General features: G+C 40.1%; 1 protein-coding gene across 1 annotated transcript in view; it reads left to right on the top strand.

Moving 5' to 3' along the window:
- Positions 1-6916, top strand: part of tafa4b (TAFA chemokine like family member 4b) — a 39903-nt gene extending 32987 nt beyond the window's left edge. Inside the window, exons 5-6 of the mRNA XM_039798377.1 lie at positions 3776-3900; positions 6096-6916. Coding sequence (XP_039654311.1) covers positions 3776-3900; positions 6096-6107 — 137 coding nt within the window. The 3' untranslated portion in view covers positions 6108-6916. The remainder of the gene's footprint in view (positions 1-3775; positions 3901-6095) is intronic.
- The last annotated feature ends 4916 nt before the right edge of the window (positions 6917-11832 follow it).

The raw sequence follows: 11832 nt of genomic DNA on the forward strand, positions 1-11832 counted from the left end.
GGACCCACGTTTGTATCTAGTAAATGACCCCACTAATAATGCCCGAAATGATACCAAACATCTACACTAGTACATATAGGTTATGTACTCATAAAACGATGGATTGGAAAGTTTGTAAGTACACCAGAAGTTTATGTAAATAACACTTGCCTGATGGCTTCTGCTCTCTGCTGTTGTTGTTGCTGCTGTAAGACGAGTGCTTAGGGCCGTCTACAAATTACAACACCGAAAAGAGATGCAACAAAAATATTTTTTAATTTAACTTTTTTTTTAAAGGAAGTGCTGTAGTATAACTAGCAGGAGACAATTAATAATTGAGGTAAGTTTGGAGACATTACCTTATTTAATCATTAAATTAATAAATATTTTTGTTGTATCTCTTTTCGGTGTAGTAATTTGTAGACGGCCCTAAGCACTCGTCTAACTGCAAGTAGCAGCAGCAGCAGCAGCAACAACAGAGAGCAGAAGAGAGCAGGCAAGTGTTCATAAACTTCTAGTGTACTTACAAACTTTCCAATCCATCGTTTTATGAGAGCATAATCTATTTGTACTAGTGTAGAAGTTGAATATAATTAGTCGGATTTATATACTAAGCGATGGTCAATTAGCATATAAACGGGGCCTGCCTAAGCTATTCAGCTGATAAACTCCTTCTCAATGTTAGGCAGGTGAATAAGCTCTGAAAGTGTTTGGCTCGAGGTCATGGTGCAAAGGACCCTAGGGTGAAATTACTCCGAACCATCACTTTAACAAGGTATTATACTTATTAAAATAATTATAAATAATAATAAAAATATATATTATTATTATTAACGGTTTACAAACGACTTCTTACGTTTACAAATACTAAGAAATAACAACTAGTTTATGTAATATATACAATGTTATGATGTGTGCAACAATAAACTGTTAAAATAATTTTAGCATTATTAATAATTAGTTAACATCATTCATTATCATTTAATTGTTTGCTAACTATTAACTGAAGTTTGATAACAATCATTTTACCAATTATTTGTGATGGTTATCATAAAGTGTTACCAATATGCTCTCTGAGAGGATTAGAAGATTGATACCACTCTAATCATGTTGTACAGTAAATATGAAGCTAGCATAGCTTAGCATTAAGTCTGGAAACAGTGGGAAACAGTCTGTCCAAATGTAACAAAACCCACCTACCAGCATCTCTAAAGCTCAACAATTAACATGTTATATCTAGTTTGTTAATTCGTACAAAAATCAAAGTATAAATAAATGATATTTTCCCAAAATGGTGAACTATCCTTTGAAATAGAATTCAAGATGCCCTTCAGAGTGGGAATCAAATGCTATAATTTCAAAAAGAGTCATGCAAAAACAGACTTTTGAAGGCCATCTTTAAGGTAGCAGATCTTAAAGGCATCACAGGACTGAATCCAACTGGCACCTACCACCTGTCTCTGCACAGCTACTTACAGAAAAAATATGGTCCCAGAGGTGATGATCTCAGTATTAAGTACTGAACACACTAAGTACCTCTGTAATCTTTTTAACATTGACCTGTTGAGGCCTGTCTGTGAGTGCTGTCCAACATCTGAACTATCCATGACATCACAGGCCTTTTACCGGCTCCTCTTCATTTTCTGACATGACAGGCAGGTACTTATGTGTCATGCCTGCCCCGCCCTCCCAGTATAGCATGAGATAAGCGGCAGTGAACGTTTACTCCATAGCACTCACTGGCCATGCCCATTAGCTCTAAATATCGCTCTTGCAGTGCAAATCACCGACGTCGACACCATAATGGCCACATTAACGAGCATTACACAGCCATTGGTTTTTCGTACCGCTTACTGCCACTAAGCTCATGCATCATAACAGTGTGTACAACATTACGTCCCGTGGTAGCTGTGATTTCTTTTTTGTGTCGACTTGGCAACTTGGCATTGGCTTCCTTCTTCTCCCTACATGTCTTCCTGTCTCTGTAGTTGCATTTGTGCTGACTATTTTCCACTCTGCTTCAGTCAGTTCCTCACCTTGTCTCTGTTCTATTTGTTTAATGTGTTCCTTTCTCTCTTGGACTCTGTGATAGTCATCCTCAAACAGCGTTTCTCCTCCCCACCCTTCACTCTCTGCCTCTCTCACTTCCCCTCGCTGCTTATGTCCACACTACAAAGATGTGCTCTTGGTGAACACCTATTATTTAGCTTTGTTTTCCTCCCTACTCTCCTTCCCTCTTCTCCCTCTTTCTCTCAGTCACACTGTTTTCTTCTTACGTGATGCTTGAGAGGTTTTGTCCATGTTCTTTTGCATTATGCAGCCAAAAGCCAATTTTTGTGCCAATACCACCTCATCTCCTCCTTTTGTTGGAAACAATAGTCACTAGAGATCAAAATCTCTTTCTGAACACCAACAATTTAATGAAGTTGGAGAAATGGGTGCACTCTTTTATCCCTCCTTGCGTGCACATTTGAGACAGGAGGATGGATGGATGATGATTTAGGAGAGAGGGAATTGAGTTATTCTCAGCTGTCGGGCTGTCTCCTGTCTAGACAGTGGGTCAGATGATCTCGAAGATTTGAGTGTCAGCTGCTAAGGCATGAGAAAACCTTAGGTTTTAACACTGGATTAACTGTAGGCCAAGTTCCCAAGCTGTGCTTTATCCATTTTCTTGCACGTAGATATACTGCAAATCATCACTTCATTTTAATCAGGGAAATTGGTTTTCAATGACAAAAGAAACAACCTCTAGACTTCCCTTTTCATATTTTGCATTGCATGGAATGTAAAAGAAATGAGTGTCAGAAAGGGCTTTTATGCCTGCAAAAATGATACAATAGATCACAAACTTGTGACTTACTGTCTCTTGTCTCAAATACTCGAGAGAGAAGAAGTTTTAATTGATAGAATTGCTTCATCATAATCTGGTTCTTGCTCTCTGTATTATGCAATTTGAATATTACTGATTGTCTCATTGTCTAAATGTGCCTTGTGCTTTGCTGATTAAACCAAAAACAAAAGTTTGAGAATAAGCAGTCAATAAATTTAAATTATAGGAAGTTACTCACACATCTGCACAATGCAAAAATACACACAAATTCACCTCTGGGAGTAGTGACAATACAGTATCAAAAACCTCTTCTCTGTTAGAACATCAGCAGCATTATAGGGTAGCCACATCTAATTGGTTACATCCAGTATAGTTTAAGGACTTTTATTAGTCATTGCTAGTGAAATATTGTGTCATATTTCCCGTCTTTCACTTTTGTCTCCTGTGGGTGCCAGAACTCCCCATCCACGTAGGCTTTAAGATCCCATGTTGAGGGATTATATTAATCTGATGAAAATGAAAAAAAGGTCACTGCTATACATTTTAGCTCCTCAGAGTAAATATATTACAGATGAAAAAGCACACACCTGCTCAGAGATACTGGTGGATTGAAAAGAACCAGTCAGAAGTGCTATCCATGGTGCTGATCCTTCTGCAGTCCCAGCTGTAGGATCAGCACCATGAACAGTGCTCATCGCATTTACATTGTAAAAAATAAAAGCTATGGGTGCTTGTATTATTATTATTTTGGCCAATAACAGTTCATGTTGGCTGTGTTTATACAGTAAATCAGAACTGTGGAGCATTACTAAGTTATTGTGTAGGTAATGGCTGGTGTGTTTGTGTTGTAAATACCACACTATCATGCTTTTTTGTTATTAATTCAGCGCTCTTCATCATATCATAGTATCCATTTAATAACCTGCAGTCTTTTTTTTTCCTCTAAACCTGCATTTACTGCTCCAGCCTCCATCGTAGCCCAGAAGTGGTGGTGCCAGATGCATCCATGTATGGACGGAGAGGAGTGTAAGGTCTTGCCTGACCTGACTGGCTGGTCCTGCAGCACTGGCAACAAAGTCAAAACCACCAAGGTGAGAAGAATGTCTTTCTGTGTTTGTATTTTGTTTACATGTGCAGGTGTGGGCCTGTTTGCATGCCTGTCTTTCTTTCTGCCTGTCTCTCTTTCTCCCGACGTCCGACTAAGTGTAATTACTGACACTGATCAATTGTATGTACATTTTATACATATGTCATCACACACATTCTGCTCTCTTTATGTGTTGCCTGTGCTATTTCGTGTGCTTGCACAGTGTCACCTACATGTGTAGCTAGCCAACTCCAATTATTGCAGAGTCTTTAATAACTTCCAATTTGTAAGCAACATCAAAGAGTGTAACCTTATCAGTGTTTACGTTTAAAAATGTCCCCTGAGAAATATAGAGATATGATATAATGTCCAGAAAGAATAATACAATATACTACTGAGCATCTTCCAGCTTGACTAAAGTTGATGTAGCTCAAATTGACCTTGATCTTCAATTGATTTTTTTTTTCTGTGAATCATCTTGCATCAATTACTGTGTGCTGTTTTTCATACTGTATATAACTGCATATGAAAAGAAAGAACTCAGAAGTGAGTACCAAGCAAATAAAAGATAATCTTATAAACAAAGGTTGTTTGGATCTTCAAGATGCCTGTGAATTTAAACACTAATCTAAAACATCAATAAGAAATTACAAAGAAACAGATACAGAGCTAATCAACAAGCAAGCCCCCCAGTGTGCATATTTGTTAATCTGCTGTAAATGTATCTCCTCGGGCAAGGGTGACAAAAAAACTGATGAAGAAAACACAAGACCTTTGCACACTCTGTACCCTAGAGAACCACTGTGTGATGCTATGTAAACTGACGCTATTCAGATGAGATAAATTGATTCAAATGAGAGTCCTTCATGGCCCTTTGTAAGCTGTTGAAGTGTGAAAGTTAATTTGCGGGACTGACGACTGGGGTGTGTGTATACAAGTGCCAGAGTGCTTGTCGTGGGATAGAGCAGGTGCGGTTTATTTACAGGTGAAATATAAAAAAAGAAACAGTTGCGAGAGACGCGGCGCAGGTGGCATAAAAGTAATTGCTCGAGAGATGACATAACAGCACAACATCTGTCGCATTCATTAGAATGCATTATGGCTGGGGCCTTCCATAGAGGCTTTACAATTAAGAGTCATAATTAAATCGGTGAGTGGGATAGACTGAGGAACTGAGGCACTGCTGGGCACAGTCACAGGCAGTGGAATTAATGACCCTGGGCCTAACACCAACTCTGGGACTGGTAGGTGCAATAATCCTCATTCTGTTGCATAGTGCCATCTCTCATCTTCTTCTTCTTCTTCTTCTACTTCTTCTCTCTTTCTCTCTGTTTTGTCTCTTGTCTTACTAGCCTATCAGCTGAGCGAGGAATGAGGAGCCAATGGCTGACTGCATCAGTAGACATTAATTGTGCATTTACAAGGTGCTTGGGGACCGGGGAGCAGTTACTTGGAAACTTGGTGGCAGATTTTACTGAAGATGGTTGCAATGAGACATTGATTCCCTGGCAACTGCACGCACGGCCCTGCTCTCCTATTCCCTCTGTGTCTCTTTTCTTTATCCTTTGCTTTCTTTCTACCCATGACCTCCTTTTACCATTTCAGCGTCCTATTCACCCTGATGATCTCTATCTGTCCATCTCTTTCACTCCCACGCAGCGTAGGTGTGCTGTAGAAAGATGCATAGATTGCCTGACTGAGGAACCAGAACACTGTTTAACAAGGAACAACAAAGGCGCCACACCACAAAACACAACTTTTCACATGTCCCATTTCATGTGTGGCTTTATGGTACACATTCACATATGGTACAGCATTCTCAGGACTCAGGATTTTTCAATATATGAGCATATTATAAATGCACATTGGATGGGGTTTGTTATCGGAAAACAAGCACGTCTTCTACACTTAGTGTAAACAAATCATTACAGCTCCAAGACGTGAAATCCAGCTTCAGCAGTTGAGACACTATAGGTCACCTGCCCAGACTCCAAAAAACATTTTCAATCCAATGAAAAAGACATAGAGCCAGAAATAGAGAGGAAATGGTTTGATTTGGAATATTCTCCTCTGACCTCTGATTGACTCTTTCAAATGGAAACATTCATTCAGCGAGTGTGAAGTGGGACACTCCATGTAATTACATGTCTTTGTGACACTGATCCTCTTGTCTTATCTGTGGTATTTTTTCTTTTTTAGGTCACACGATAGCAAGAGAGCCACTGAGCGACGAGGAAACCTGAAACTCTCCATGTGGAAAGGATAGATGACTCACACATATTTACCGCACAATGGGGAAAATATCAAGGAAAGGACTTCTGTCAGGCCATCCATCATAAAACAATGGGATAAAATGTACTCATCACAAACTATGTACACTTGGCTACATGGAGCCACACAGCATACACAGTATATATGCTGGTTGTTGAGACCAATGGACTTCAATCATGGACAACCAGGGTAAATCTGGACACAAATGGACTCTTGTTTTCCTATAATGGAAAAAATGTGGATTGATAAAAAAGGTTGATTTCAAAGAGTTATTAAGCATTTCAAAGTATATATTTCAACAAAGCATTTGTGGATGAGTGTAAGATGTGAACTAAAAGCTGTGCTTTAGGTGCTGCTGGACACAGTCCAGACCTGTTGTCAATATGTAGAAGTTATACTGGAGACAGTGGAGATGATTTGGAAGAAATGAAAGAGATAGCAGCTCATAACTAGCAAATAGCAAATTAGCATCCAATTGCTCTTGTGGGTCAAGTCACTATCATGAAGACTGTTTTACGGGAGTCATTTTGCAGTTCTAATTAGGAATTGCAGCGTAGGATCATAACAACATGTTAAAAATTCATGTAAGATATTTGCACTAGTTGAAACCATTTGGAAATGTTTTGTTTTTCTAGATATCTCCCAATATTTTGCTGTGGATGTCACATGAAATTGAAGGTGAGCATTTTGTAAAATGTCTGACACTCAAAGTATATATATATATATATATATATATATATATATATATATCATGCCCCATTATTCCTGAATAGTTATTGGTTAAAAATGGCTCTGACTATTGAGCCTTACTTACAGCTTGGTACAACATAACCTAGCAAAGTGTGATTCATCTGTCTCATTTTTGCCCAGAAACATTTCCAAGCTCAGCCTTCAAAGTTATATATATCTTTGAAATATTATATTCAGTCTGTGACATCTCTTATGTTAACTGTTAAAAGGAGGCCCATATAATGTTCAAACAATAAACACAAGTTGTATTTATGTTGTTATTTCACTTTATTGGGAATGCTTTATTTTTTTCTCCCTCTAAATGTTCAGTTTCCTAATCTTTAAAAGTGCTGTAAATACAATTTTTATTTTAATTGGGGTCTTTTAAACTACCTTTATTAAGAGATACAGTATGTTTTTGTTTGCACATTGCCCACTGATTGCCTCCAGAACCCCCCTCGTCAATGCTTTAGTGAGATATCCTGAAATAATTGCCATCGATAATGGCAGTTAAACCATTTGCAAACATGTTTTTCCCCACCGGGCTCGATCATTACTGCACTGAATACAACAGCGTAGAGCTCTAAACAACCACCTTAAATCTCTCAGTTTTCTTTGTCTATTCTTCTCCATCTCACACTCACCTTATCTTTGAATCTTCTCTATCATCTCTATCATAAAATAGATGGCACAGTTAAAATAGCTTCACATGCTATATTATCTATATTTCTAAGCTGTTTGTTCCAGTGTGCTGCTTTTTGCTCTCATGCTTCCCAAATTCTTTTTTTTTTTCTCATGTAGACACATCCAAATCTTCCTCAAACTGCATCTGTCTGCCTCTCTGATATGTGAATGTGTTGGGTCACTCTGCCCATGGGTTTGCCCCCCGGGGGCTGCTCCTCTGCGAATAAGAGCCTCTGCTTTCAGACATGCTGCTTTGTGAGCTATGATAAATCTGTGGGAGCTGAGCCGCTGACTCTCCAGCTCCAGTGCTGAGCTCTGAGCCAGAGGGAGCTGGGGGACAGCAGGGCCACCAGTGGCAGGCAGCTCCACTCTCTCATTACTGAGAGGCCTGGATAGCACTGGGCTTCTCTCGGGACCACTGACATGGAATATTTTTAGGCCTACAGTGCAGCACTGCAGTTAGGCCAGTCACACCACAATGCCCTGTTTCCTTGAACAGCGTCTCAGCAACAATGGTCCATTTATAGTGGGAATAGGATGACATTCTGCAGCCACATTTGCCTGCATGATTCACCTACATTCACACAAAAACTTTCACAAGCCTCCCAACCATTCAAACCCACAAACATAATGTGGGAGAACTGGAATCAGCAGAGAAAGTGGCAAGCCTTAATTACAGCCAACATAACGCAAAATGTCTTCAGAGCTGTGCAACATGAAACCATATGAGGGTTTCCTTTCCTCCCCCTCTCTCCTCCCCTTTCTTTCCAGGTCTCTTTCTCCACCCCAGAGGTTTGGTGTTCTGTAGATGAGCCTGGCGCCTTACTCCCTACATGGCTCTCTGCAGCAGAATCAATATTTGAGGACAATTTGCGCTGCGCTGCTCCCTGGTGGCTGGGGTTTGACGCTGCAGCTCCACCCTCGGTTCCAACAACGCTTACATAGACAGAGAAGACCTGCCAGAGAAAGATTTACTCGTCTCAGGTCACCGCTACTCAACAAGAAAATCTGCAAAGTGCACTGTACATATATTTACAACTGCTGTACAGGCTGGCCAGCCCTGCAGCAGTGCAGAAGCACACTCCTCTGCCTTTGCCAATTTATGAGAAGGAAGACAACTGAACTTGCTAAGAGGCCTTAAGGTATCTTGTAGGGATTTTGTATTACCATATTCACCTTTAATGAGATGTTACATAGCATGCAAATTAAGCAGGCATCAGTACCTATCCACAAGTCTATACATTGTCCATTCTTTGTGTAAAAAACCCAACAAAACCCACTTCTAACATCCTTGTTACCAACTAGCATTAAAATAATAAAATAATTCAGAATCCATTCACTGTATGAGTTCTGCTTACAGACACATTCTCTAGTGTAAAAAAAAAATCTTGTTTTTAGCTTGAAGGGAATGTGTCTGTAATGTGTCAGTAGGGGTCTAACCTCCCAAATGTCCCAGGGAGACTGGTTGCTTTAATCTCCTGTAGGACTTGTGGGACCCAGAGAGCAGGACCTACAGAGGCAAACAAACCGCATGGAGGACATGACTGCAAAATAAGATGCTAATGAGAGAGGATAGGCAGCTTTGAGTGAGAATGGAAAACAGAAGAATAATGAGCTACCTAAAAGAAAAAACAGAGATAGAGAGGTATTGCTATAGTGTTTGAGAGAGGACAAGCATGTGAAGAGTATTTTAAGTATGTCTTTGTTTATACGCTAAGCCTGGGTGGTTCCCGAGAGGCCACTTGCATCGTCAAACCAAACGCCTCCAATAGTCCATCACACTCGTTGGCAATTTACACAATCGCTACCTAGAGAGGGAGAAATAAAGGGATGAAACACTGTTGTCTTGGCTTATGCATCATCTTTTGTCGAGTCCAATTTGTATTAGCCTCCAGCCATATCCAGGAAATATGGGTTCAGGATTCATGTTCAGTGAGAATGGTAATCTTCAGATGAAGTGAGTCTGTCGAGGCAGAAAGATGTGTGACATCTGAGTCAGCTCTAGGAAAAGAGAGCTTTTTGCCATTGTAGAGGAAACGGGCTCCACCTCCTGCTGTCTGAAACTGACATTGATTTAATATAAGTCAGAGGGAGATTAGCTGATGAAGAACATCTGATCAGTGTTATCAGTGCCGGATGGCAGTCGCTGGTCTTGTCACTGTCACTTTAAACGGAACAAATCAGCTCAAGCCAAAATGTTTCCTTCAATAGATCAAATATTTTTAGCGCAATCACAGTGACATATAATTACTCAAAAGCTCTCAAAAATACATTATTTAAACCCCATCTAATTGCATTGAGGCCTTTTGTCATCACTCAGCTCACTCGAGAACACAATGCAGTCAGTCCCCTTCACTCAGTATTCTGGTGCAGCACGTTAGATTAGTAAACACGGTCACATGAATGCATTGGCTACCACAGCTGGTTAGCCGTCAGGTGATGGTGTGTGGATTAATTGCATTAGCTCCACTCTCTTACCCAGCATAGAATATGTGACAAAAACACCACACCACAACACATCCCATTAATATTTAATGAAACCAAGCAACAACAAAAAAAACAGTAAACAATCAAAAGTGTCTTTAATATTCATTTTGCGGCAGGCCTGCGACGGCCCGATATTGACGGTGGAGTGAATGAGGGATTCATTAACATCTTCTCCCTCGCTGCTTCCTCTCGCTGAGCCGTTCCTTGCTGCGTCGTCAAACCCACTTATCTCTCTGAAGCAATTAGCCACTGGAGGCTCCATTGACCTGAGCCTTTGTTAGACTAAACGGGCTGCATTAGCATGGCCGTAGCCTGGCTGTCTTGGCAATGCATGTGTCGGTGCCAATGTGAGCAGCACTGATAAAGAGGAGCCCTGCGGTGTGCATGTGTGTATTGTGTGTGTGTGTGTGTTGTGTGTGTGCATGTATGTGTGTTTGGGAAGCTACAGGAGCTACATGCATGCATACATACATATTAACTAACCACCATTATGCCATTTGTATTGAGCACCTACTTATATACTCTTTTTATGTACTGTACATATACTGTATGCATGTGTGTGTGTGTGTGTGTGTGTGTGTGTGTGTGTGTGTGTGTGTGTTGCAGTCCTGTTTGCACAAAGGGGGTGTGAATAACTAAACAGTCAATGTAAGCAATTTACTGTATATCTATGTGTAAATGTTATTTTGTCTGCCTTTATGCTACGACATGCAAAACATTCAAGAGCTGCTGCTCTGTAACACTGGTAGTGTTGACAGCAGCTATCCGACACCAGTAATATACATTTCGATACACAATACAATCTAATATCATTTTGCCTACTGAAGCTATAAGATTACACACAGTCACACGCATATACACATGACAATATGATGAGTTGCAATGCTTGCAGGAGAAAAGTCTTGTTGGCTGGCACTGCTGAGCATATGATTATAGAGACCATAGTGTGGTGTGTGGCCTGTGGCAGTCAGCTGGCGAATATGGTATGGTAACAGTGCTATTTAAATCCTGTTTCTTATTTGAAGAAATTGCATTTACTTTACTGTCACACTGTATTACTGTATGTCCACCATGTATCAAGTGAGAACACAACAACAGAGAGAATCCACATTAAGATTATGCATAAATATGAATATAACTGTCAGACAAACAGACCCCATTTATGCTAAGTAGAGAAATGGCCTACTACTAAGTGTTTTGGTGTTTACACCAATGACAACAACAGCTAAGTATGTATGCATTATTCATAATTAATTACCCAAATGTGCTACTCCTTCCTTATTTACCAAACTAATGGTTTGTTTTCCTGAGAAATGTATCCTGTCTGGTACGTTGGGTGGAGACACAACATCCTCATACATTTTCCTGTCAGGTGAGGTATGGAGAGAGTGATGAGACAGAACAAGGGAGGATCAAACACACAGAAACCATTAGTTCCACTGTCTCTGTGGCCCGCTGCTACAAATTTAAAATCATTACAAGCAGAGACCTCACACATTTTACAATATTGTGTTTTTTGTAGTATAATTGAGAGCCAAACTCCTGCCCCCTCAACTAGCTAGCCTCTGTTCCCGCTAACATCTGTAAGTCAGTAAGGTTTTCTTTTATTCAGCTTTCTTCCTGTGGTTTTCTGTCCACATTCTCAGCTAACAGGAACTTCTAGGTTCTATTCCAGGAGAAACAAAACCTAATTCAAAATAGCACTGACTTGTGTAATAATGCAAATTACAACCAGCACTGGATCACAATTTACTTAGTCTCGCTT

Source organism: Perca fluviatilis, chromosome 4, assembly GCF_010015445.1.
Source record: "Perca fluviatilis chromosome 4, GENO_Pfluv_1.0, whole genome shotgun sequence".
NCBI lineage: Eukaryota > Metazoa > Chordata > Actinopteri > Perciformes > Percidae > Perca > Perca fluviatilis.